This window comes from Cygnus olor, chromosome 7 (genome assembly GCF_009769625.2).
Source record: "Cygnus olor isolate bCygOlo1 chromosome 7, bCygOlo1.pri.v2, whole genome shotgun sequence".
In the NCBI taxonomy this organism is placed as follows: domain Eukaryota; kingdom Metazoa; phylum Chordata; class Aves; order Anseriformes; family Anatidae; genus Cygnus; species Cygnus olor.
Window position 1 is genome coordinate 30,766,677 of NC_049175.1, and position 21,557 is coordinate 30,788,233.

General features: G+C 37.0%; 1 protein-coding gene across 6 annotated transcripts; it reads left to right on the forward strand.

Moving 5' to 3' along the window:
• Positions 1-1,113: 1,113 nt before the first annotated feature.
• ENO4 (enolase 4) lies at positions 1,114-21,541 on the forward strand. Of its 6 annotated transcripts, none has more exons than XM_040563924.1 (14): positions 1,116-1,629; positions 2,730-2,858; positions 4,024-4,214; positions 5,728-5,852; positions 7,935-8,104; positions 8,342-8,473; positions 9,960-10,025; positions 10,760-10,822; positions 13,224-13,391; positions 14,786-14,911; positions 17,123-17,318; positions 18,301-18,368; positions 18,905-19,022; positions 20,893-21,541. In XM_040563924.1, the coding sequence occupies exons 1-14, from the start codon at positions 1,483-1,485 to the stop codon at positions 21,066-21,068; spliced, it is 1,875 nt and encodes a 624-aa protein (XP_040419858.1). In that variant the 5' UTR covers positions 1,116-1,482; the 3' UTR covers positions 21,069-21,541. The 6 variants fall into 6 exon arrangements, with proteins under 6 accessions (XP_040419859.1, XP_040419858.1, XP_040419861.1 ...); XM_040563923.1 differs by having other exon boundaries at positions 1,118-1,629; positions 8,336-8,473; XM_040563926.1 differs by having other exon boundaries at positions 1,445-1,629; positions 2,758-2,858; positions 8,336-8,473.
• Positions 21,542-21,557: the final 16 nt, after the last annotated feature.

Consider the following 21,557-nt stretch of genomic DNA (forward strand, 5'->3'; position numbering starts at 1 on the left):
TTACTGTTAATGGAAATTAGACGACTGCAGATAATTCATGTAACATTCAGTTGACTGTGAACCTAAAACGATAAATCTGGAGGGGAATCCTTACTAGAATTTCAAATGGTTAACAAAAAAAAAGGAGTGCATGCTAATTTTAAAAAGTGAGTATTAATCTCCTTTGATTCTTTGTTTTCCTGAAACTAGCAAGGGAAAATTGACAAGTTTATTTTCCCAGACTATTGATCAATACCAATACAGCAAACAATGCTGTTTCTCCACAACACGTTTTGAAAGGCGGAAGGTGGGAAAGTGAGTTAAAGGCAACTGAAATTTAGCAGCAGGTACCTCTGCCAAATCACGTCATATGGTCTAGAAGATGATGCCCGGAAAGCACCGAATGAGCACCATCACCTTGAGAAGTACGTTCGTAAAGAATTATGTAATTAAAACTTGAATGCTGTGGGCAAGAGCAATGCTGGTCTGAGTCCGTTCCTCTCATAACACCCAGCTGAGAGCCTGCACAAGCCCCTCAGGAAGAGCAACGCGCCCTGAGGAGCAGCGGCCCACCGCACTGAACTGCTCTCAGCCAGCGAAACCTCACCAGATATTTATTCTCTTTCCCTTCTTTAAGGCACGGCTAGTGTCAGTTTAAAAACTTCTTCGGAGGAAAAGGAGGGGAAAAAAAAAAAAAAAAAAAAAAAAAAGAGGGTTTAACTCTCTAGAGAGGTACCGTGCTATTTCTGAAGGATGTGAAAGGGAAAGAAAATGATTCAGTAGGGATTTTTCTTCATTATTGCCCAACCCAGAGAAGTGAACATACAATGAGCAAAGGTCTACACATATTGATTTTAGAGCTGAGGAAGTGTGCAGCTAACAGCTTTTTAAGTATCTCCATTTTCAGTTACTTCAACAAAATTACCAATGAACAGTGTAACAAAGTGAAAGTTTTTGTAGGAAATTGCAGACTAAAAATGATCATTTAGGTTGTGAAACGTTTCTTTTCATTGAAAGTAAAGGGCTTTTAAATGCAGAAGTAGAGTTACTGGGGCATTTTGCAGCGTTATCCTCACTAGACATTTCACAAACCATAATCTGTCTCTCTTTCAGGATGATAATCTTACACAATTTCGTTGTTCGGCGACTTTTAAAACTAAAGAGCGCCTGCCCCAGGCATTCTGACTTGGAGGATCATAACCAGCCTCCGAGGAAAGAGCCAGCGCGGCACGAAGGAAAGACACCAAACAAACACCGCCCCTCCCTGTCGCCGGGGGGCAGCTGCAGGACCCCCGGGGGCAGCCGCAGGACTCCCGGGGGCAGCCGCAGGACCGCCGGGGGCGCTGCCGCCCTCACACGGCGCTGCCACCCCCTCCGGCCCGGGGCCCGCCCGGCGCCATTCCCCCTCAGCGCCGCGCTTCCCGCCTCAGAGCCAACGGCGCTCGTCTCTCGCGAGAGAAGGGGGGCGCCGCCATTTTGTCGCCACGGCCGGCGGGCGCTGCCATGGAGCCGTGTGGTGGCGGCGGGCGGCTCGGGGAGCTGCGGCGGGAGGCGGCGGAGTATTACCGGGGCCACCGAGTGCCGCAGCGGGTGGAGGAGGCGCTCAACGCCCTCTTCCCGCTATGCCCCGCAGATCTCTACGGGGCCTTGGTACCTCCAGGGGGGCCGCAACGCGTGAGGCGCCCGCCCCGGCTGCTCCTAAGGGAGGCCGCGGGGCTGCTGCCGCCTCTGGGCGGGTGGAGGCTTGGCCGAGGTTCCCCGCAGCCCCCCACCTGCCCGTAGGCCCCTCTCGGGTGTCTTCTGGCAGCCCTAGCTGTGACCTGCCCTGGTGCCCCTTATAAGCCCAGTGGCTGCTGATGAGAGGAGCCCGAGGTTTCTGTGGCTAAAAGTACACTTAAACACTGGGCTTGCCACTGCCTCGGGCAATTTTCTTTCATTTTTGCCTCTTGGGGCAAGTGGCACGATGATGCTGGTCCATATAGTTCTGTGCAGCATCACAGCTTTTTGTTATATGCTGGTTGCTGGTCTCGGTGCAAAGGGAGAGTACTTTGCCTTGGGAGGCTGTTGGTGGGCATCCCTAGTAAAACTGCTGGTCAGCACACTGATGCCATGGGCCAGTTGCAATAAAAGAGACTGGGCATGTTTCAGCTCTTCTTGGAAAGAGTGTGGGCCTCACACCAGTTATATCTGGTATCAACTTGACAAAATATTGTAGGGAGTCCTACTAATGAAACATCTGGTAGTGATGATACAGCAACTACAAGGAATACAAATAGGGTGTAACTCTTTAAAATAGTATATGAAAGTGTGTGGAAATGAAGCATTTCACTGTTTCCCGTCTCCAAGTGTTTTGCCATCACCAGGGGAAGATGGGTAGCACATGAATTGTAAGCACAATGATTGTTTTTGTTACATAGTGTAAATCCAAGTAAGCTTTGGGCAAATGCCTATTTTCTGGGAGGGCTAAGGAGATACTTGATGATACCCATCACTAGCTTTGTAAAATAAAACACATGTTCATCTAACCTGGATATGACTTTGGACTTTCCATATAACTTGTATCTGTTCCCTGGAATGATTCTTAAGCAGATGCTGTAGAAATAAATGTGCAGTGTAACACAAGTATGTTGAAGATTGGGACATAAAAATAGATTTGCGCAATGGTGGATATAATCTAAATTTGTTTAATGGAATAAAAACCTTTTTGCATAGCAACTGACTTCTGATGGGTTCTTTCTCTTTCATTTAAGGCTAACTACTTTTCTACATTTTCAAAAGCTCCAGTAATATGCAAACTAGCTGGAAGAAAAGTTCTTGATGGAGTTGGTAAACCAACATTAGAAGTGGAAATATACTGCACAGTTAAAAACTACGAGAAGGTATGAGCTCCTTCTTCCTGTTTTATTTATTTTATTTAATAAGACAGTATCAGGGAGATGTACTATTCTACTCATATCCTAGTGAACGTTTTAGTTTGCATCTTTAGTGAAAAGATGAATCTCCATGACTCACCAGTTGAGTACATAATGTTGTATGTACTCAAAAAATGCCATGAAAAGAAAAGCCATGAAAAGTTAGCCACTGACAACAACTATGAAAACTTTATGCTCTGTGAATTAGACAATACTTTTTGGACAATACTTGTTTACTTCATGAATGTAATGTGACAGAGCATCTTTCTACGTTAAACTTTTGTCTGTCTTAACAATGCATCGTGTTGCTTTTCCTTACAGCCATGTCTAGCCCTGTAAGTTCATTTACTATCTACAGTTTTCTTTTGTTTTTGTTTTCAGATCCTTATATTTCTATTTTTGGGCAATGTTAAAGAAAAGTATAGCACAGTGTCAACAAGGTGTAGGTGAAGGAACTTTTACTTTGAGATGATGTGGGTGATAATTAAGTCAAACATATATCTCACCTGCACTTAAACTATGACTCATTCCATTCTTGATCCCTGAAAGGAGCCAATTTAAAGAAATTAAACATAATTTCAAAGATATTCACAGTATGTAAAGTTAATACTATTAATACAGGCAGCTCTGTGATATCTGTAAATGATGTTTCCATTGGGTGAGTTTTGTAAGTATTGGTCATCCTTCTGTGGTACAGAAAGATAAGCTTAAAATACCTAAATAAGACAACAAGTAAGTGATCATGAGTAATGGCATTAAACATAAATGCTGATGAATCATGGTACAACAAGCTAACAACAACTGCAATAGAAGATGTCGTAATGACAGTATGATCTTTAAAATAACTCCGTTCTGTTCTGATAACAAATGGCATATGTAAAGCAGATCTGTCACAAGGTTTTTGCCTAAGTAGTTATAATTTAGATGGAGAAACTTGAATAAGGTCTGTGAGTACCAGACTGTAAGAGACCAGGAAGGAGGTGCTGGATGAAAAGAGATCAGTTCAGTGGAACAAACAGTAGTTCTGCAGATGGGTGCTTGTAGAGCTGGTAAGGACATCAACTTCTTATTCTTTCAAATTTCCAAATTAGAAATGAAATAGTGCTCTAAGTCTTTTTACGTTATTTTGCAGAGGATTTGTTCTGCTATAATGTCTTCTCATTCTCATGTACCCGAAAATGCTTCACCTGAAATAAATGAAGGTGATGAGAAAGAAAGAAGTGACAGTGTTGCCACTGCTGTGGAATGGGTGAATGAATCCCTGAACGCAGTGTTAAGGGACTTGAAGCCTACTGACCAGTGTGAAGTTGATAAGATGCTTGGGTAGGTCTTGCATGTGATTTCTACTCTTTTATGTTACTGCAAAACAAGTTACTGCATTTGAAATACTGTTAATTTATAGGTAAATGAAAAACATATACAATAATGCTTCTAATATTATTTTTTTGTATAGTTTTAGAATATGAAGTGCATTTAAGATATATTACAGTATATTATTTCCTGCTGCTTCATAATTATGATATGAAAATTAGCCTTATTTAATAAAATTTATAGGAATTAGATTTTGGGGGGGGGGAACTAGGAGTCTGAGAAAAAATGCTTGAACATGTTAATGAGTGTAAGAAACTCATTCGGTGCCAGTTTAATCCAGGGTGGGAGCTTTTTCCGATTGCAATTCTGCTTGTTCTGTTCATTGCACTGCAGAAGAAAAATGGTATGGAAGGCCTTTGTGTTATGTCTTCTGCACTGAGCTAGATCCACAGAACAGATAGATAGATAGATAGATAGTGTTTTCAGGATCTATTGGAGTGTTTTTTCTGGGCAGGGTACTCCTAAGGGATTTTTATTTGGAGTAATTAGTTTCTTTTAGCTGGTATTCTACTCTTTCTTGGAAACAAAGTTTTTCTAGTAAACAGTCGTATGTATTGTTTCATGCAAATATTTCATAGGGGAATCTCAAGTGAAAATGAATGGCTGTATTTTTCCATTACAAAGAAATATTTTTGTTTATAAGAAAAAAAGCCCTGCAGTAAAAACATCACATGTATCTGAATGTATTTTTACTAGCCTTAGAGAAACTACCTGGCGATGTTACGGCCTCCTTCACCCGGGAAGCAGTAGTGTGGCATGTCATCCTGTTCTGTCTCTAGTTGGAAGTGTTTCTGTCAGCTGCCTGGCTGAATGCAGTGATGCTTTCCTGGAGGGGTAGCTGTTGGGTTGCCACACTTAACACAAACTGTGGCAAACAGACCTAATTGCCTTCCAAGTGGATTAGCCGGAAACCTTTCTCAAGAGAATAAGGACTCATTTTGAAAGAAATTCTTCCATCTAAAGTGAATCTAAATAAGACTAATACATTACTTAACGCTACCTTACGTAGCTTATGTGCTCCATTTGTCTGAATTGGGTGTCTGTGTGACTATGTATGCAATTTCCATTTCATGCATGTAGTTGAAATGCAGCCACTCTGAGCTTGCAACCACCCAGATGACAGCGTACAACTTACATCTTGGATTAGCAATTTAGGCTAAATTGTTATATGTCGTAAAGTTATGACAGGATTACTGTCTGTTACTACCCATGCAATGCAAATTTATTCTTCACACTAACATTTGTTATACCTGCTTATGGGTTCTTTTTGTTTACTCAGTGATGCAGGTAACTACGAAAAGATAGTCATTTATTGACTTACTCAGCTTCACACAATGAGACCGTGGCAGAAACTCAAGCAGATGCTCTTAATCCATCTCCCAGCATCTTTAGCAAGTATAGTGTGTCTACTTTTCACATGCCTACCACTATTTTGAACCAATAATCTTTATGCCTTTTCTCTCAGTGAATACTTTAGAAAAAAGGTAGAAGAAAAAAAAATTCAAAAGGAAGAAGAAGAAGCAACAGCCCCTCTTTCCTGTGCTCCATCAGCAGTGGCACTATCTGGGAAAAAAAAAGCAGCAAAACCAGGTTTTAGTTTATTTCCTTTTAATATTTTCTGTAAGACCTGTAATACCGATATTGATAAAGATGCTAAAATACTTCTGTGGACACTAAAGAGTAGTGTCACATGTTCAGGGGTTCAGTTACTCTGTCCTAAATCATCTTTCTGCTCACAGCAGTTTCTCCTTCAGGAATGAGATGATAGGAAAAAACAATTTTCTCATCATTCGCTTGCATTTGTTGAACAGAGTTTCTGCCTTTGTTTTACAGTTGTCTTAGACAGGAGGTTATTACTCTTCAGAGTGAGGAATAAGAATGGAGGAGGATGCAAATGAAGAATAAAAATGAAAATGATAAGGAAAGAAAAGAATCATAGAACTGAAAAGGAAAATGGAAATAGAATGAAGATAGAAGTCGAGAAGAATGGAAAGGGGAAGGGAGGAAGGGAAAGTTGTGGCTAACACTGACAAAAGGAGGAAATAAAGGTGAAAAGTGAAAAAGAAAAAAGGAAGGGGATGACATGGGGAAGACAGGAAATAGAGTGAAAAAAAGAAGTAAGCAGGCAATGCTACTGAAGAAAAAAATGGTGCAAGAGTAGAGAAAAAGGATTACTATATATAGCAAAAAAAAAAAAAAAGAAAAAAGCATGCTGTGTTACCTCCATGTATGCATTATCCTCAGAAAAAAAAGATCTTCCTGTTGTCATTTATTTGAATGGCATAAAATTTTGGCAAATTATCATCTACTTACCAATTTAGTTTGAACTCTCATAAAATCCTAGTAAGACCTCCCAAATAATATGTTCTATATGCGTACTCTAAGTTCGCCTTTCATCTGAAACAAAACATCTGAAGCTGTCAGGTCCATCCAGATATCATCATGCTGTATATTGTGTGCTTAGTTAAGGTTCTACTGGTACTTATATTACTTGTTTTCATTCATTTTAATTTATTTGTATTTGATTGTGACATTGACTGCAATACTACTGCTGGAACCAATATCTGAGTATTAGGAGTCAATGATTGTAGCTTCGTGTTGTGACAGGAGAGCGGTAACGGATGGCAACTTCCAGCAGCAGGTGCTTTCAGAAATAGCATCCATGTTGCCATTTTTGCAGGTTAAAAAGTAGTGTAGTGGAAGGAATCTCTGGAAGACAGAGCAGTTTACTGGAGTTGCTCAGCACTAGGTTACCAGTGTACTGTGTGTGTAGCTCTTTATCCTCAATGTAAGAGGTGCGGAAGTTACGTGCAGCATGTGAATGATGTATGGTGTAATCTGCATATCCGCTTAAGGTCCTTAGGCATATTTTATTGCCTATCAGAGTTGTATCCCGCAGCATTTATATTTTATTGAAAACTTCCACAGCAAATTAACGTGTGTATGTCACTCCTATTAGGAACCAAAGTAGCTGGTCAGATTTACAAAAAAGTACCCAATGCATGTGATTTTTGAGAATCGGACATCTTATTTCACATAGGTGCTTACTGGTAAGAAGTGTAGGTAACAAGTACAGTAGTGGGAACTGCAAGGTTTCAAGCATTTTGACAAAAGTTATGCTACTGTATCTGAAAGGGAAGTAAGCTCTTTTGAAAATTAAACAAGACTACGTGTATGGAATATTTAAAAGACCTGATCTGTTCTCTTTATGGAAAACTCAACTGTAATAGGCCTAAATTTTTTTCACGCTCATTATTAGAAGAAATCAAGTATGCGTACTCCCAGTCAGCTTATAATGTAATATTCCAAGATGTTTATGCAAAAGCTGAGCATATAAGGAGGCCAATAAAGGCTACTGAAAACGTGTTGATGAAAAGAACCTGAAAAATGGTATGACATTACTGCATATAAACATAGATTTCAGTGGCTGAAAGATCTCTGAAGGAGATTTGAATCACATTTGAAATCAGAGTGAGGACAGATACTTTACTTACTTGTAACGTCATTTCGTATAAAGCAAATGACAAGTTTAAGGAAAAAAATGAACTGACTCTTCTGTTACATATTGACTGCACTACCAAAACGTGACTTTTTATTTACTTGCACAACCACGGTACATAAGTACATGTTTTAAACCAATAAAATGTTTAGCTGCTACTCTGTGTCTCACAGGGAAGAAGATGTCAAGTACAGAGAGAACAATCCCGCCTGCAGAACCCATTGAACCAGTGCTTTGTGGCAGCTTAGCTATTGGGGGAACATCACTTGCTGTAGCTAAGGCTGGTGCCACTATTAATCATATCCCATTGTACTTACATATAGCACTGCTGAAATATAATCAGGTACGTGGGACTTCTGTCATTTTGTTTATTTTATTCCAATTACCACAATTCTAGAATTCTGAAGTCAGGAGTCCCTCGCGAAAGTAGGATTAAATATACCTCATAAAATACATCCATAAGACAGTTGCCTGTAGCAGGCTTTGAACTGGCCCTGTGCCATAACTAAGATAAACATTTATATACATATAAATGATTCTGTTTTTTAACACTTTTTTCACACGGTACTCCCAATTACAGGATTCACCTAAAGAAATGACTCTGCCACATCCAATGATTACTCTGTTGAACTGTGAAAAATTTTCACCTGCAAAACTGAAATTAGTGAAAGAAGTTATGCTCATACCACCAGCTCAGTTATCACTCAAGCAGGTCCTGTTTCGTTGTTTTACGTTTTTTTTTAATAAATATTAATGTATATTCTATAAATTTCACAAACTATATATGTATGTGAGTATATATATCTTTTCAATACAATCCTTAGAATCTATATTTTTCATTTTTTTGTTTACTCGCAAGGTCAAAGTTTTAACGAATGTTAGTGCAGAGTTCTAACACAAGGAACATTAAAAGAAGTAAATAGATGAAGATTTAAATGAAGATACACAAAGATTTTAAGTTTAAAATGCATGTGTTAGTATACAGGAAAAATCGGTGCACTGAAGAAGATGTAAAAGAATTGTTATACAACAATAACAGACTAGTCTTTTAAAATGTGATTTTTTATTAGTAGATTATAAATAGTATGAGTTGATCTGCAGCGCATACAAAACAACAAAACTCAACAAATTCACAGCAGAGCTTAAAATCTTTGGGAACAAATTTCTTTAAAAATGAAATTGTGAAGATAGACAGGAATACAAAGCAGAACAAAATCTATTCAAGGGGCAAGAAGGATGGATGAGACAGACTGGGTCAACACCCTCTTTTTGTTTAGCCATGTGTTGCATTAAAGAATGTATCTGCACAAGATGCCTACATTAGGGCTGTGATTTCTACTTTGTATGCTGGTGACCTGAACAAATAGCTGAGCTCGATTCTCTTTCTTTTTCCTTTTCCTTTAGATTTTTAGAATTGTCACCAAGAGCTCTTAATAAGGTTACCAATTCTGTACCTCTCAAAGACTTAATGCCTCCTAGTGCTCATGGGAAAGTAGCAAGCTGCTTGCTGCAGTGCAGTAAGCGTAGCAGGTCCTCCTGTGTTGATATGTTGTCAGCTGTAACTGACTTCTGCCCCCTTCAGTTTGCCGTTACTGGCACAGTTTAAGAAAACGTGAACTTTGATTTACAAAGTTAGCATTAAACTTTTCCTAACTCAGTGGAAAAGGAAAAACAGCCTTTTGTTAAAAGCAGTGGATTCGTTTAGCTGGAGTGTTCCTCCATTCCCCAACGTAAAAAACGAAGACAGCGATTCTTTTCCTGCTTCCTGGAAATGTTGTCAGAGTTTCCAGTTAGGAACTCCTAGAGAAATCTCAATCGTGGACAGTGATTAAGATCTTTTCACTTCTCAGATATTAGGTAGACCAGGATATTAGATAGATAGATCTATAGATAGATATATTAGATAGACCAGAAAAGTTTACTTCTTTTTGGCCAAGAGACCACTTCTCTTACTTTTTTGTTCAGCAGCATAATCAAATAGTTCTGTTCATTCCACTGCTACTAACCCGTTATCATTGGACACTGGACTGCACTTGTGGGTGGGAGATAGTGTTATGGAAGTCTATAAGAGGTTTTGTTTTGTTTTTTAAGACTTTATATTGAGGTCTGCCTTTAGAAGTGTGCTCTCTTTTCTGATTTAAGCTGCTAGAATGAAATAATTTATCTTTCTTTTGAAGAATACCGTCGTTTCATTTCAGGGCATAGAAAGAGTTCTGGATATACAGAAAGAAGTGATGAGACTGTTGGAACCTGCAGGGAAAGTGGTACAATAAAAATGTGTTAATAATGTGATGTACTTCATTTGACATTTCTACTACTATTGTCTGTTTAAGCTTAAACATAGAACATTTAGCACGTTATCACATTTAGTCTTATGGCACAGAATAGAAGATTTGTTTCTCTGACAGATGAATAAGACATTGGCCATTTAGTGATATTAAATTAATGAAGATAGAATAAAGCATTGTTCTAGGCATAGGAAGACTTTCATTATTTGAACCAGGAAAGGTTCAGAATGGTATCAGAGTGAACGTATGGTTCTGATCCTGCTAAGGCTCACACACACGTAACATATCTTTGTCAAGGTATTATTATTATTGCAGTAGAATACCAAGCTTGGTACTTGTATATGCTTTTTGCAAAGTGAGGTTGTTAGATTTCTCCTAGTACAGAGTCTAGATTTTCATTTGCTAGAACCCTGGTATTACTGATAGGTAGGTGGGAGTATTTTGAAAAACAGATGATGGTTAGGGTAATGCCAGGATAGAAATAAGCATTTGAAATGAATTACCACCACAAAATAAAACCAGATAGTTGCTTATAGTTTCTTTGTCTTGAATGCTATATCCTAAATTAAATACTTGCAAACTCTTTAGACCAAAATTCAGACTTTTGGTCTAAAAAATAGAGATTTTTTTTTAATCTGATATCTCTTTGTAATTTTGGGGCTTTTCCATGGCATTTTTTCATTGTTTCTTTCTTCCTACCTTCCCAACAGCCCAGTCCTCAACTAGCAGACAATAAGAAAGGCAAAGCACCTAATACAGGGAAGAAAGCTCCGGTAAGAAAAGAGATTTTCATTTTAAGCCTTCAACAAGGTATTAACAACAGCAGGGAACCAAAATGTTCTTAAGAAATGAAACATTAATCTACATTACCACTTTGGAAAGGTCAAGGCAAGACTTTTAAATACTCCAAATGGCCATATTTTACATGGTAATTTAGATGCCTCTGACTATATACCTTGCCTTCCTGTAGAACATTAACAGAAAGGGAATTCTTCTGGAACCTAGACATTTTTCTTACCTTGTTAAGTCATCCAAATGTGGGCCTGTAGCACCAGCAGAATACATGCCCTTTGTTCTTGTAAGCCTGAAACTATTACCTGTAAGACTTGCATATTGTGCTCTTTGCTAACTCTGGAAGCAACTCCCATCTTAGTCACGCTACATTAAGTTTCCAGTTCCTGTGTGAGGTTATCGATAATGGCAGATAGGAACAAGTAGCTGAAGGGCAGCACTTGCAGTAGTGGCAGGGCATTATTTTATCTGATTCAAATGATCTTTGTTGTTGTTTTTGTTGTTGTTTGTTTACTTTAAAATCTGTAATTTATTGATAAGTTTTCAAAAAAATAGACAGAAATGCCATGTTGGTTTTGCTTTCCTTTCTGAGCTAATTAAAATATTATCAGGTAAGAACTGTTGCGTTTGTGGAGTATACAAGACAGGATGAGCAGAAGTTTTCAAACAGTTTTGTTGCTTAAACCACACAATCTGTCATCGCTAATCAGCTGGCCACTATTTTTCTGGTGGTTAATTTCCACATTCTTATCTCTCTGTGTACTGCAGTAGCAAGCTAAAGTACTTCTTAAGGTAAACCTAAGGAAGCGATGCATTAGATTCTCTGAAAAAAAGAATTTATTTCAATAGGAGAAAACTAAAGGAGATAGAAGTGGGACTGAATTTTAAAGTGATAAAAACATCATGCTAATTTGATTTTTTTTTTGAGTAAAAAAAGGACAAATGACAAAATAGGCAGTGAAAGAAATCATTTAAACAAGAATTTGCACCTTTTTTTTCAGTATGTTGGTGTCTTAGAATGAAGGACTGTTTACTAAAGTTTCCTAGGCTTTTCTTTACAATAGTGACAACTTCATTTTAGTCAGACTTACTTTGAGGCTGAAGCAATTGAATAACTGATGTTTTGAGCATTTACTGTGCAGCCCTATCATATATGAAATGTTTAAATATGTTTTTTAAAAGCACATTTAAAAATAGTTGTCATATCTTAAATCTTTTTCTTTGTTTTGTTGGTTTGTTTGATGACCTATGGGCCTTTTGCTTGTTTAAATATTTAATGCTAGAAAGCAGTTGTTCAGGTTATAGAAGTCAAGACTGTGGAAAAATGTTTTGTAAAGATAAACAGTGCTTTTAATAGAATGCAACAAGGTGCATCATATGGGGACAAATCACATAAAAAAGCAAACTTAAGTGCTATGTCACATTAAAGGCAGGAAGAGTACACCATCTATTACTGTCTATTGCAGCAATGTAGTGCTCCAAGTCAAATAGATTCTTTCTCCCTTCTTGCAGATTGCTACAGAATGATTTCATACCAATCTGACCAGAGGTTTCTTTCTACATTTTTTTATATGACGGAACATTCATATGAAGGTCTCTCTTCTGTCCACTCTAGTTAGTTCTTTAGCTCTTGTCAAAACTGGTGCCTTCCGAATGACTTCTCCAGACAAACACAGGATTTTACCCTGTTGCTTTCTGGGCAACTTGGTGTTATTCTTTATAATCCAAAATCCACAGACTTTCACAGTCAAAATCAGTGTTTGAAAACTTCCAGAGGGGGAAAAAAAAAAAAAAAAAAACACCATAGAAGAACACATGAAACATTTGCTCAATGCAAATCTGATCATGGCTTTTTACAGGAATACTGTTCTCGAGGCAGACAACTCAATACTGCTGTGCTAGAGGTATTTCCCCTCTATGAAATTTGTTCCTTCCAGAATACTTGGAACATTCCAGTATTTCTTGAGCATCCTAGAAAGGCAATACCAAAGTTGTCGTTGAGGATAAATGAGTAAAAGCAGTTTAAAACTGGAGAATCTATTTCTGTGGTAAAGGGATGCTCCATAGCACCAGAAGCTTTTCCACAGCATCCACGACAATTCCGTGATTGTTAGGTGTGCCTTTAAAATGATTTTGTAAACCAGTACTGGCCATATAAAAATGGGAACTACATGACTAGACAGATTTCCAAGGATGATTTGTTTTCTATCTATTAGCGCTTGGTAACCCCTCATTCACAGAGAATTGTCCTTAAAGTTCCTAATGCAATTTGTGAGAACAGATTTATATTGTGATGACTGAAGGCAGGTTGTACTGACAGTGAATACATATGTAAGTATGATTTATGTGTAAATAAATAGATTATTTTTGTTTTATTTCCAGCTACCGCCCTTAAAAAGAGTATCACACTTAGGCTGCCTAATAACAGGATGGGATAATCTAGAACAACCTCTACTCCTAATGCAAACAGCTTGCAACAACATAGGTCTGGAGCTAGGAACAGACATGTATTTAGCAATAAATTGTGCTGCTCATGAATTAATGGATTACGTAAGTTATTTTCGGTATATGTTTTGTTGGTTTATTTTAAAGAAATACAGTTATTTGTTAGCAATTTACTATTGTATTGCAAACTCACTTAGAAGCTTCCAAATCTGTTTTCCACAAGCAAACCAAAAGTTTTGTCTCTGCATTTATAAATTGTCTTTGAATCAGTCCTACAAACGTAGCAGATACATTACTGGATTGTAAGAGCAAGGAGACAAGCCATGCTGACCTCCTTCCAGTCGCCCAGTGCAGTGGGAGCTGTGAGAACGCTGACACGCATTCCTCCTCTGCAGCTGTACCAGCATACTGATGCACCTTGCCTGGAGTAAGGCTCAGTGGACCAAGGCAACCCCCCGTTATGCCTTGTGTCCTGCCTGCAAAAATCTGTTACTTTCATGATTTAACCTTTACATTCGAGTGACGTAAGCTCTGCCTGCATCAGCCAGCTTTACTCCTTTTCTCTGTTTATTAATTTATCAAGATTTTTTTTTTTAAGATAAAGTGTATTTATCTCCAGCTGAAGTCCTCGTGTTCTTGCCCCTATTTCCAAGATCAATCTTTTTTTTTTTTTTTTCTTAAGCAGAAAAAGAAACTAGCTATTCTATTTGGTTTAGTATTTTGTGAGATTCTGCATGTTTAGGTGTACTGTATCAGCAAATCTTCTACTAGTAGTATATTTTGTGAAACAGTGTTGCTCTCCTGACAATTTATGATGTCTTAATCCTATCTCAGAATGATCGAAATCTTAATGAATTATCAGTAATAATTATCAGCAATTCTGTAACTTTGTTATTGTACTGTTAAAGTCAGTAAAGCAGTGTTTTTTCTGGCATAATTTGATGGTGCCAGTGACCCTTAATCATCCTCATATTTTGCAGCTTATCCTTCCCTTAATGATTAGACTAGTTGAAAACTTTTTTTTTTTTCTGAGAGGACAAAGAAGCAAGGAAAGGTATTGTCTTATTTTTGAGTACTGAGGGTATGTTCCATTCTCACAGCAATATTTTTAATGAAAATGAGAAATAAGAATTAACTTTTTTTTTAAACACAAAGATTTCTCATACAAGATACAATAAAATTATCAAGTACTGCCAATTTTATGACAAAGTTGTGTAAAACTGTCAGCGTTGCCTAGAAAATGCTGAAAGAGATCTCCCTTGTTTCGGGAATGATACCTTTGGCATGAGACCACTGCAATGTACTGTTACTTTAGGCAAATATTTCTGTAACAATGTACACACAGACATAAAGTACACAAGTGAATATGCACTTATTGAAGAACACACAGTCCACTGCCTTCATGGAGATGCTAGTGTTACAAGACCTGCAAGCTTACATTACTAATCTGTTTTTTGAAGTATTACCGCTCTTATCTTTTACACTTTTTACTTTACTAGGTTAAAGGAAAATATGAAATACTTACTGGAACATTCAAAAGTCCTGATGAAATGGTTGACGTGTATGTGGAACTGATTAATAAATTTCCTTCTATTATTGCATTAGTAGATCCCTTAAGGAAAGAGGTAAGATAGTTTATGTGAGACCAGTGAATTTTTCACATTTTTACAAAACATACAAAATATGAAGCTTCTGTTTATAGAGTGTTTAAGTACAGAAATACCAGTATAAAAAAGGGTAGGTAATAATTCATTTGCATATCTGTAATTGGCAACAACATTTTTCAATATGTTTGACCTAATTCCTGATAGAAAATAATCTTGGCACGAACAGAATATGGATAGTACAAATACTTTAAGGAATAACAGGAAAATGCTTTTTTTTTTTTTTTTAACTGATTCTGCTTGCTAAACCACAGTCATTTTTATTACATTTTCCTTCTTATTTAAGTAAATAATTAAAATTGTATTGTAAAATCAAATTACAAAATTCAAGTAATATATAAATGTTATTACATTAAACAGGAGAAACTAAAAATTTGGACATGGTTATATGTTTCTTAGAACAACTGAAAAAAAATTCACATCACAGCTATTCTTTACAATTAAGATTTATACCCGAAGCCAGAACAAACCTGTAACTGGCACCATTGCTCAGCAGAATTTTAAAAGTGTATTTTATCACTGTGATCAAAGTTCGATGGGTTAATCAAGTGTTGGCAATAGATTACAACAATAAAGTAGAATACTCTTAAGCACGTTACCAGGTTATTGATGGATGAAAGAAATTGCACAACCTCAAATATAAGCATTTATGCATACAATTCAGCTTCCATATATTACACAAGAAGATAAAAATGTAATTGAAGCAGAAGCTACAATTGTGACCTAGATTCCACAGCTGCACAACTTAATAAAAACTTATTCTTGCTGTGGAGTTGTACACCTTTTTTTTAAACATAAATACATGACTTTTGTTTTTCTTAAAAAAAAAAAAAAAAAATAACATGATGAATATGAATGAAGGGGGAACCAAAGTGTCTTTATGAATCTGCCAAGTGCCTGAATCAATAATTCTGAAACAGATGATCTGCAAAATCCAGTTTTTAGCTGAAACTTTAAAAGCTTATTTTTCAAATATCGGTGTATGTTGTTACCTTACTCTAGGTAGCCTTGCTTCCCTGCACTGTTTCAAACTGACGCCTATATTCCAAAACACCAGATTATTCCCCACTCCTGCCAGGGCTGCAAACTTTCTTGAAAATTCTTATGAAAAAATATAGTTGCAATAGGAAAATCTGCAGAAGAATTGCAACAGATAGTGAAGCAAAGTTTGAAATAGAGTACTGTTAAGGAAAACGCCTCTCCTTCCCTCCTCAGAAATCTGCAGTTTACCTAAGCCACATCGTTGCCACAGATAATTAGGTCCTTGAGGATTAGCCCTGGTACCAGTTCAGCAATTCCAGACAGCAGACCACTTTAGTGCTTAAGTTTAAGCATTTGTCCATGCATCAAAAACTTCATTTTCTGTTATATATGGGCTTGCAAGCTTCATAGGAATGGACTTTCATACAGATTGCAAGTATATAGGTACAAATTTCTGTGATCCACACACCAAGAATTATCCCTATCAGAATTATTAACTAGAAAATTAATGTTTTTAATATGAGAACTTTGCATGCTGTGGACATAAAGAAAAATTAATTTGTAAATTTCTTATTTCAAATTATTTACATATTTTTATCCTCTATTTCTCTTTAAATCTCGGTGCATTAAAATCAAGAAACAAAGACCCTAAAAAATGGAGCTTTGCTAGAAAGAGAGTGTTGTATTTAGCTGTTCCCTGTAGGTCTGATCATCCTCTCCTCATATCTGTCACTGAGTCTATGGCTGCCTCCTGTTTCCTTATTTTATATTCAAATAAAGATTATGACACTTCACATATTATCACAATAATGAGACCTTTAAATAAAGCAATGGAAAATTATTTTATAGTCCATGAAAATTAAATACAATTCAGGAAAGGTAATTAAAATAGCAAACTCGTACAATTGATTTGAAATATTTAAAACTGTGCCTGTGTGCAACTAGCTTTGATTAATTCCAGATTAGAAGAATTGTTTTCCAGCAAAATCTTAAAATTCAAACAAAATTCCTGTATTTTATTTTTGTTTGGTTGACAGATTTAAAATATAAAATATATGCTTATAGTGGAAAGTATCTTTATCATTAAAGCCAAACTAATTTTGTATTTTATTTTTTAATTTTTATCTCAATTAGGATTTGCATTCATTTTGTTGTTTTAAACTGCAGATATTTACTTGATTGTTTATGCAGGACAGACAACAATGGAGTAACATTTGTTGTGCCCTTGGTTCCAAATGTTACCTGATTGCTGAAGATGCTGCTGCAAATATTTCCAAACTTAAAATAGACCAGAGCACGAACGTACCGATGTGCAGTGGTGTTGTCCTAAAATATATTAATCAAACCAAGGTATCAGACCTCATAGAATTTACTGGACTTCTAGATGGTGAGTAGAGGAGTTAAAATGCTTGCTTTCTAACCCTACAAGTCAATAAATAGTGTTGGTACATCCATAAATATTACATAATTTTATTTAATAATCACCACTTCAAATTTAGAAAGCGTTTGTCAGAAGAAACTAAAATTCATGTTTTGATTCACAAATCTGTGTTCGCGAGCTTAAAACAGGACGCAGGCTTCAACTATAGCAAGTTAATATATTGTGGATGTTTTGAATGTGGATGCCCTTTGACACTGCAGATAAGTGTTGTACAGCTAGATAATAGAATTTAAATAAAACAAATGATCTGAATAACAATAATCTGAATTTTGACTAATATTAGCAGTAATAATTAAGAAACCCAAACAAGTCCAAAATGTTTAAAACTGCAGTTTACATAGATTACTGACTACATATTATTGAGCCTTTGTGGTAACAGTACTTGTGCAGTTTCATATGTAAGATTTCTCTTTGTAGTTTTTTTTTTATTTACCTTTATAGCCAAGGAATAGATGGACAAATTTAATGTATCCAATTTTATAATTTCCTTCTCCTTATTCCTTCAAAAAGCCCAAAATAACTATATCAAAGCGAGTAAATAGCAATCTAAACATTTCATGCAGTCATGAGGGTAAACTTATAGTGAAGAAAAATCATTACTATAGTAAAGAGCATATTTAAAATAAATAGAACAGCCTCCTGGCTTGTAGAATACGTTACCAGAAACATCAGCTAGAGATAAGATGTAGGATAGCATGTTAGATATTCCCTTATCCATGCTGAAAATAAAACAAAATGTACTGTTAATGCCATAGTGGCAGCAAACTAATATAGTCTACATTTTTATGAGATGGGTTTCATTGGTTTTACTCCTGTTCGCATTTAACCACAGAATGCCCAAAGGGGGGAGGAAAAAAAAAAGTCCAATTTATGTGTCGAATTTATAAAATATATACTAATGAAGGTTTTACATTCCTGTTATATATAGGTCAAAGACATATTACCATATTAGGAAGTCCAGATGGAGAATCTTCTGATGATAGCCTTGTGGATCTGGTAAGTATTGAAAGCTGTTCAATTGCAGAATTGCCAAAATACTGCTTTTAACACGAACTATTTTTTTTTTAGGAGAAAGCCTGTTTCTGTGTGAGAAAGAAACAACATTTTACGAAATGGGCTTTTTCTAGAGTTGCTTTTTTCCCCCCACAGAGAGCTAATTGAGTCTGAAGAGAACACAGTAAATTTGCCAAATCAGGGAGTATATTCAAAAGTGCATAGAATCTATTTGGTTGCATCATTTTATAAAAAAAAAAGTGAGTTAAAACATTTCTGAATGGTAATAATACTATATCTAAAAAATTTTAACAGTGATAATATTTAGTCTTTTGTATTAAAGCTACATTTACAAATAAAATTTCCTATTGTATGCCAGTGAAAATTATTGTTTGTATCCAGCAAGTCTTTCATCAAGGACATTTATTATTTGTAAAAATACAAGATTAAGTTAGAAGTAGGATACCGTGTATAATAATTACAAATGACATCACTTCCCAAACCACATAGTTTTAAAATACGCACTTTCTTGTTTTAAGGCTGTTGGACTGGGTGCCAGGTTTATCAAGTTGGGAGGTCTTTCCCGTGGAGAAAGGGTGACCAAATACAACCGCCTTCTTGCTATAGAGGAAGAACTGGCCAAGAATAGAACGCTACGTATGAGCTTCTTTCTTACTTTGTTTTCAGCTTGCAATGAATACGAGAACAAAGATTGGAGGGAGAATGATTGAAACTGCACCACAGGAGGGAAGCGAAATCAAAAGACCATAAATAAGCGCTGACAAAAAAACCTAGGATAGCACTTGCCACAATGTATATTGTTGTCCTAATGGATTATCTGTTTACCGAATGTTAAAATAGACCCCTTCTTGAGGAGTAGCCTACATTAAGCCTTTTTCCAGAATTAATTGGTAGGAGTCTTGAAGCCCACGATGCAAAAGGAACAAAACAAAAACCACGCATATAACTCCAAAAAGCTGCCAAAATGGAATTTTAGGCCAAATACCCCACCTCCCTCACGCCCCTAAACATATATTGCTAACAAAACGTCATTTCACAACCCCTTTGTGTTCCATGTCCAGCAAAATGTGTTTGGAAAGCTACAGTTGCATGGGTAAGCACTAAATAAAACCCAAGAAAAATCCAAGTTGAGGATGCACATTCAGCCTTAGCCACTTGTATGCATCTGTCTGCATTTCATGATCTGTATATTCTTTATGCACCATTTTCTATGCTGTTAAATACTTAACTGGTCATTAGAGCCACTTCTCCCTTGCTCAGGTATCAGTGAAGACAGAATAAAGGAATACAGCCTTGAGGGGAAGGAGGGGAAGAAATGAAGGAAAGGGTTTGCACAAATTTATTATGGCTAAGTAAAAGAAAAACGAAGGAGAATTAAGTCATTTGATCTTGTTTCTCATCATTTTGTGTTCTATGAGTGGCATATCAGCATTTCACATGCAAACATTATATAACAAAGTATTTTTTATAAAATACTGAAAAGTATTACGAATTTTGGAAATCTCCCACTTGCTCATTTATAGTCATTATAAAAAAAAATAGAAAAATTCATTTTGATGAGTTTCACAGAATGTTTTCAAAAGCAAGACAGATAATTATAAACAACTGTGACCTTGAACTGCCTCAACAATATTAATATATTCCCTATTCAAATGGAGGTAGGCTAAACAAAAGAGCTCGAGTTTGACAAATATTTAAAACTATATCTCATAAAATGAAATAGCATCAATGCCTGAGACCGTTAATCATTTGGCAGAAATAAAATCCAATAACTAAATCGACAGCAGGGAAATACTGAGACGGCATGTCTGAGCCGCATACCAAACTCTTCATTTGGCTGGGCTGCGAGCTACAAAATACACTGGAGAGCTGAGCAGTAGAGGGCTCTGTAAGTGGTGCGTAGCTGGGAGGTGACATTGACCCATCAGGAGTCCCCCCAGGACTGAGTGAAGCAGGCCTGCAGCTGGGCCCAGGAGCACCACAACAACAGGAGCCCTCAGCTCTGCCTGCTGCCACGCAGACACAGACAGCCGATGGGAACCTTTGCAGGAGGTGCAGAGGAAGAAGGATGTTCAATAAATAAATAAATAAATAAATGAAATTTAGAAAGGGGGGCAGCAAGAGCCAAGGTGGTAAGCAGCAAGGTGAGATGATTAGCAAAGATGGGAACACAACAAATACCCGGCTCAAGCTGTTGTGAATCATAGAATGGTTTGGGTTGGAAGGGACCTTAAAGACCATCTGTTTCCAACCCTCTGCCTTCCACTAGGCCAGGTTGCCCAGAGCCCCATCCAACCTGGCCTGCACCATGTCCTCTTCCCGCAAAGTGCAGCAGTGCTGCTCCCTTGTTTCTTAGGCCCAGACTTCTAATGGTGTTTAGAGACTTGTGTAAGCATCGTGTGGAAGTTTTTTTCTAAAAAAAAATTCTGAGTGCATCAGAGAACATTTCAGGAAACTGAATTTCAGCAAACATAAGAACAGGCTTCTTTTTTCTCTTTTGTTACAGGGTCTGAAGCAAATTTTGAGTTTACTGATTTTGCTGAAGAAACACAGCCAGAAAAAGAACTGTCTGATGTAATTCCTCCCCCAGCGCAGGATTCGTTGCCTCCACAGCTCTCTCAGCCAGCCCTGCAGGTTCACAGTTTGCCTGCACAGCTCCCAGATAACAACACACTAACCTAGGTTGCCCCCCAAATTAACTTTTAGGTAAATTTCTGAAAACTAATTTTGGTAAGAAACTCATATACTGACTGCTACTTAATCAATTTATTTTCACGTACTTCAGCTAAAAATTTTAAGCATTCAAATATTAGCTTCTTTTCCCAGGAGACCATTACTTCCGGCTGAAACCAAGATAACTGAACAGTGACTACAGTTTGAAAATACTGCAAAATTCTGTGCTGTATTTACAAGTTGACCAAACAAATACTTCTGTGTTAACTTCAAAACTAAATGTTTGTTTTGAGAAAGTAGAGATCTCTCTCCGCACAAAGAGTAAGCTATTGACAAACAGTAAAAAAAACACATTTTACAAAAAACAAAGGCCTTGACTGTTTTGCTGCTCCAGCCCCTCCCCACCCCCCCGCACAACCTCAATGCTGCTCTTAGATCTAGCCTACAAGGGAAATTTTGCTCCAGTTCTAGCTAGCTATCAATACAAGTGCATCAGTG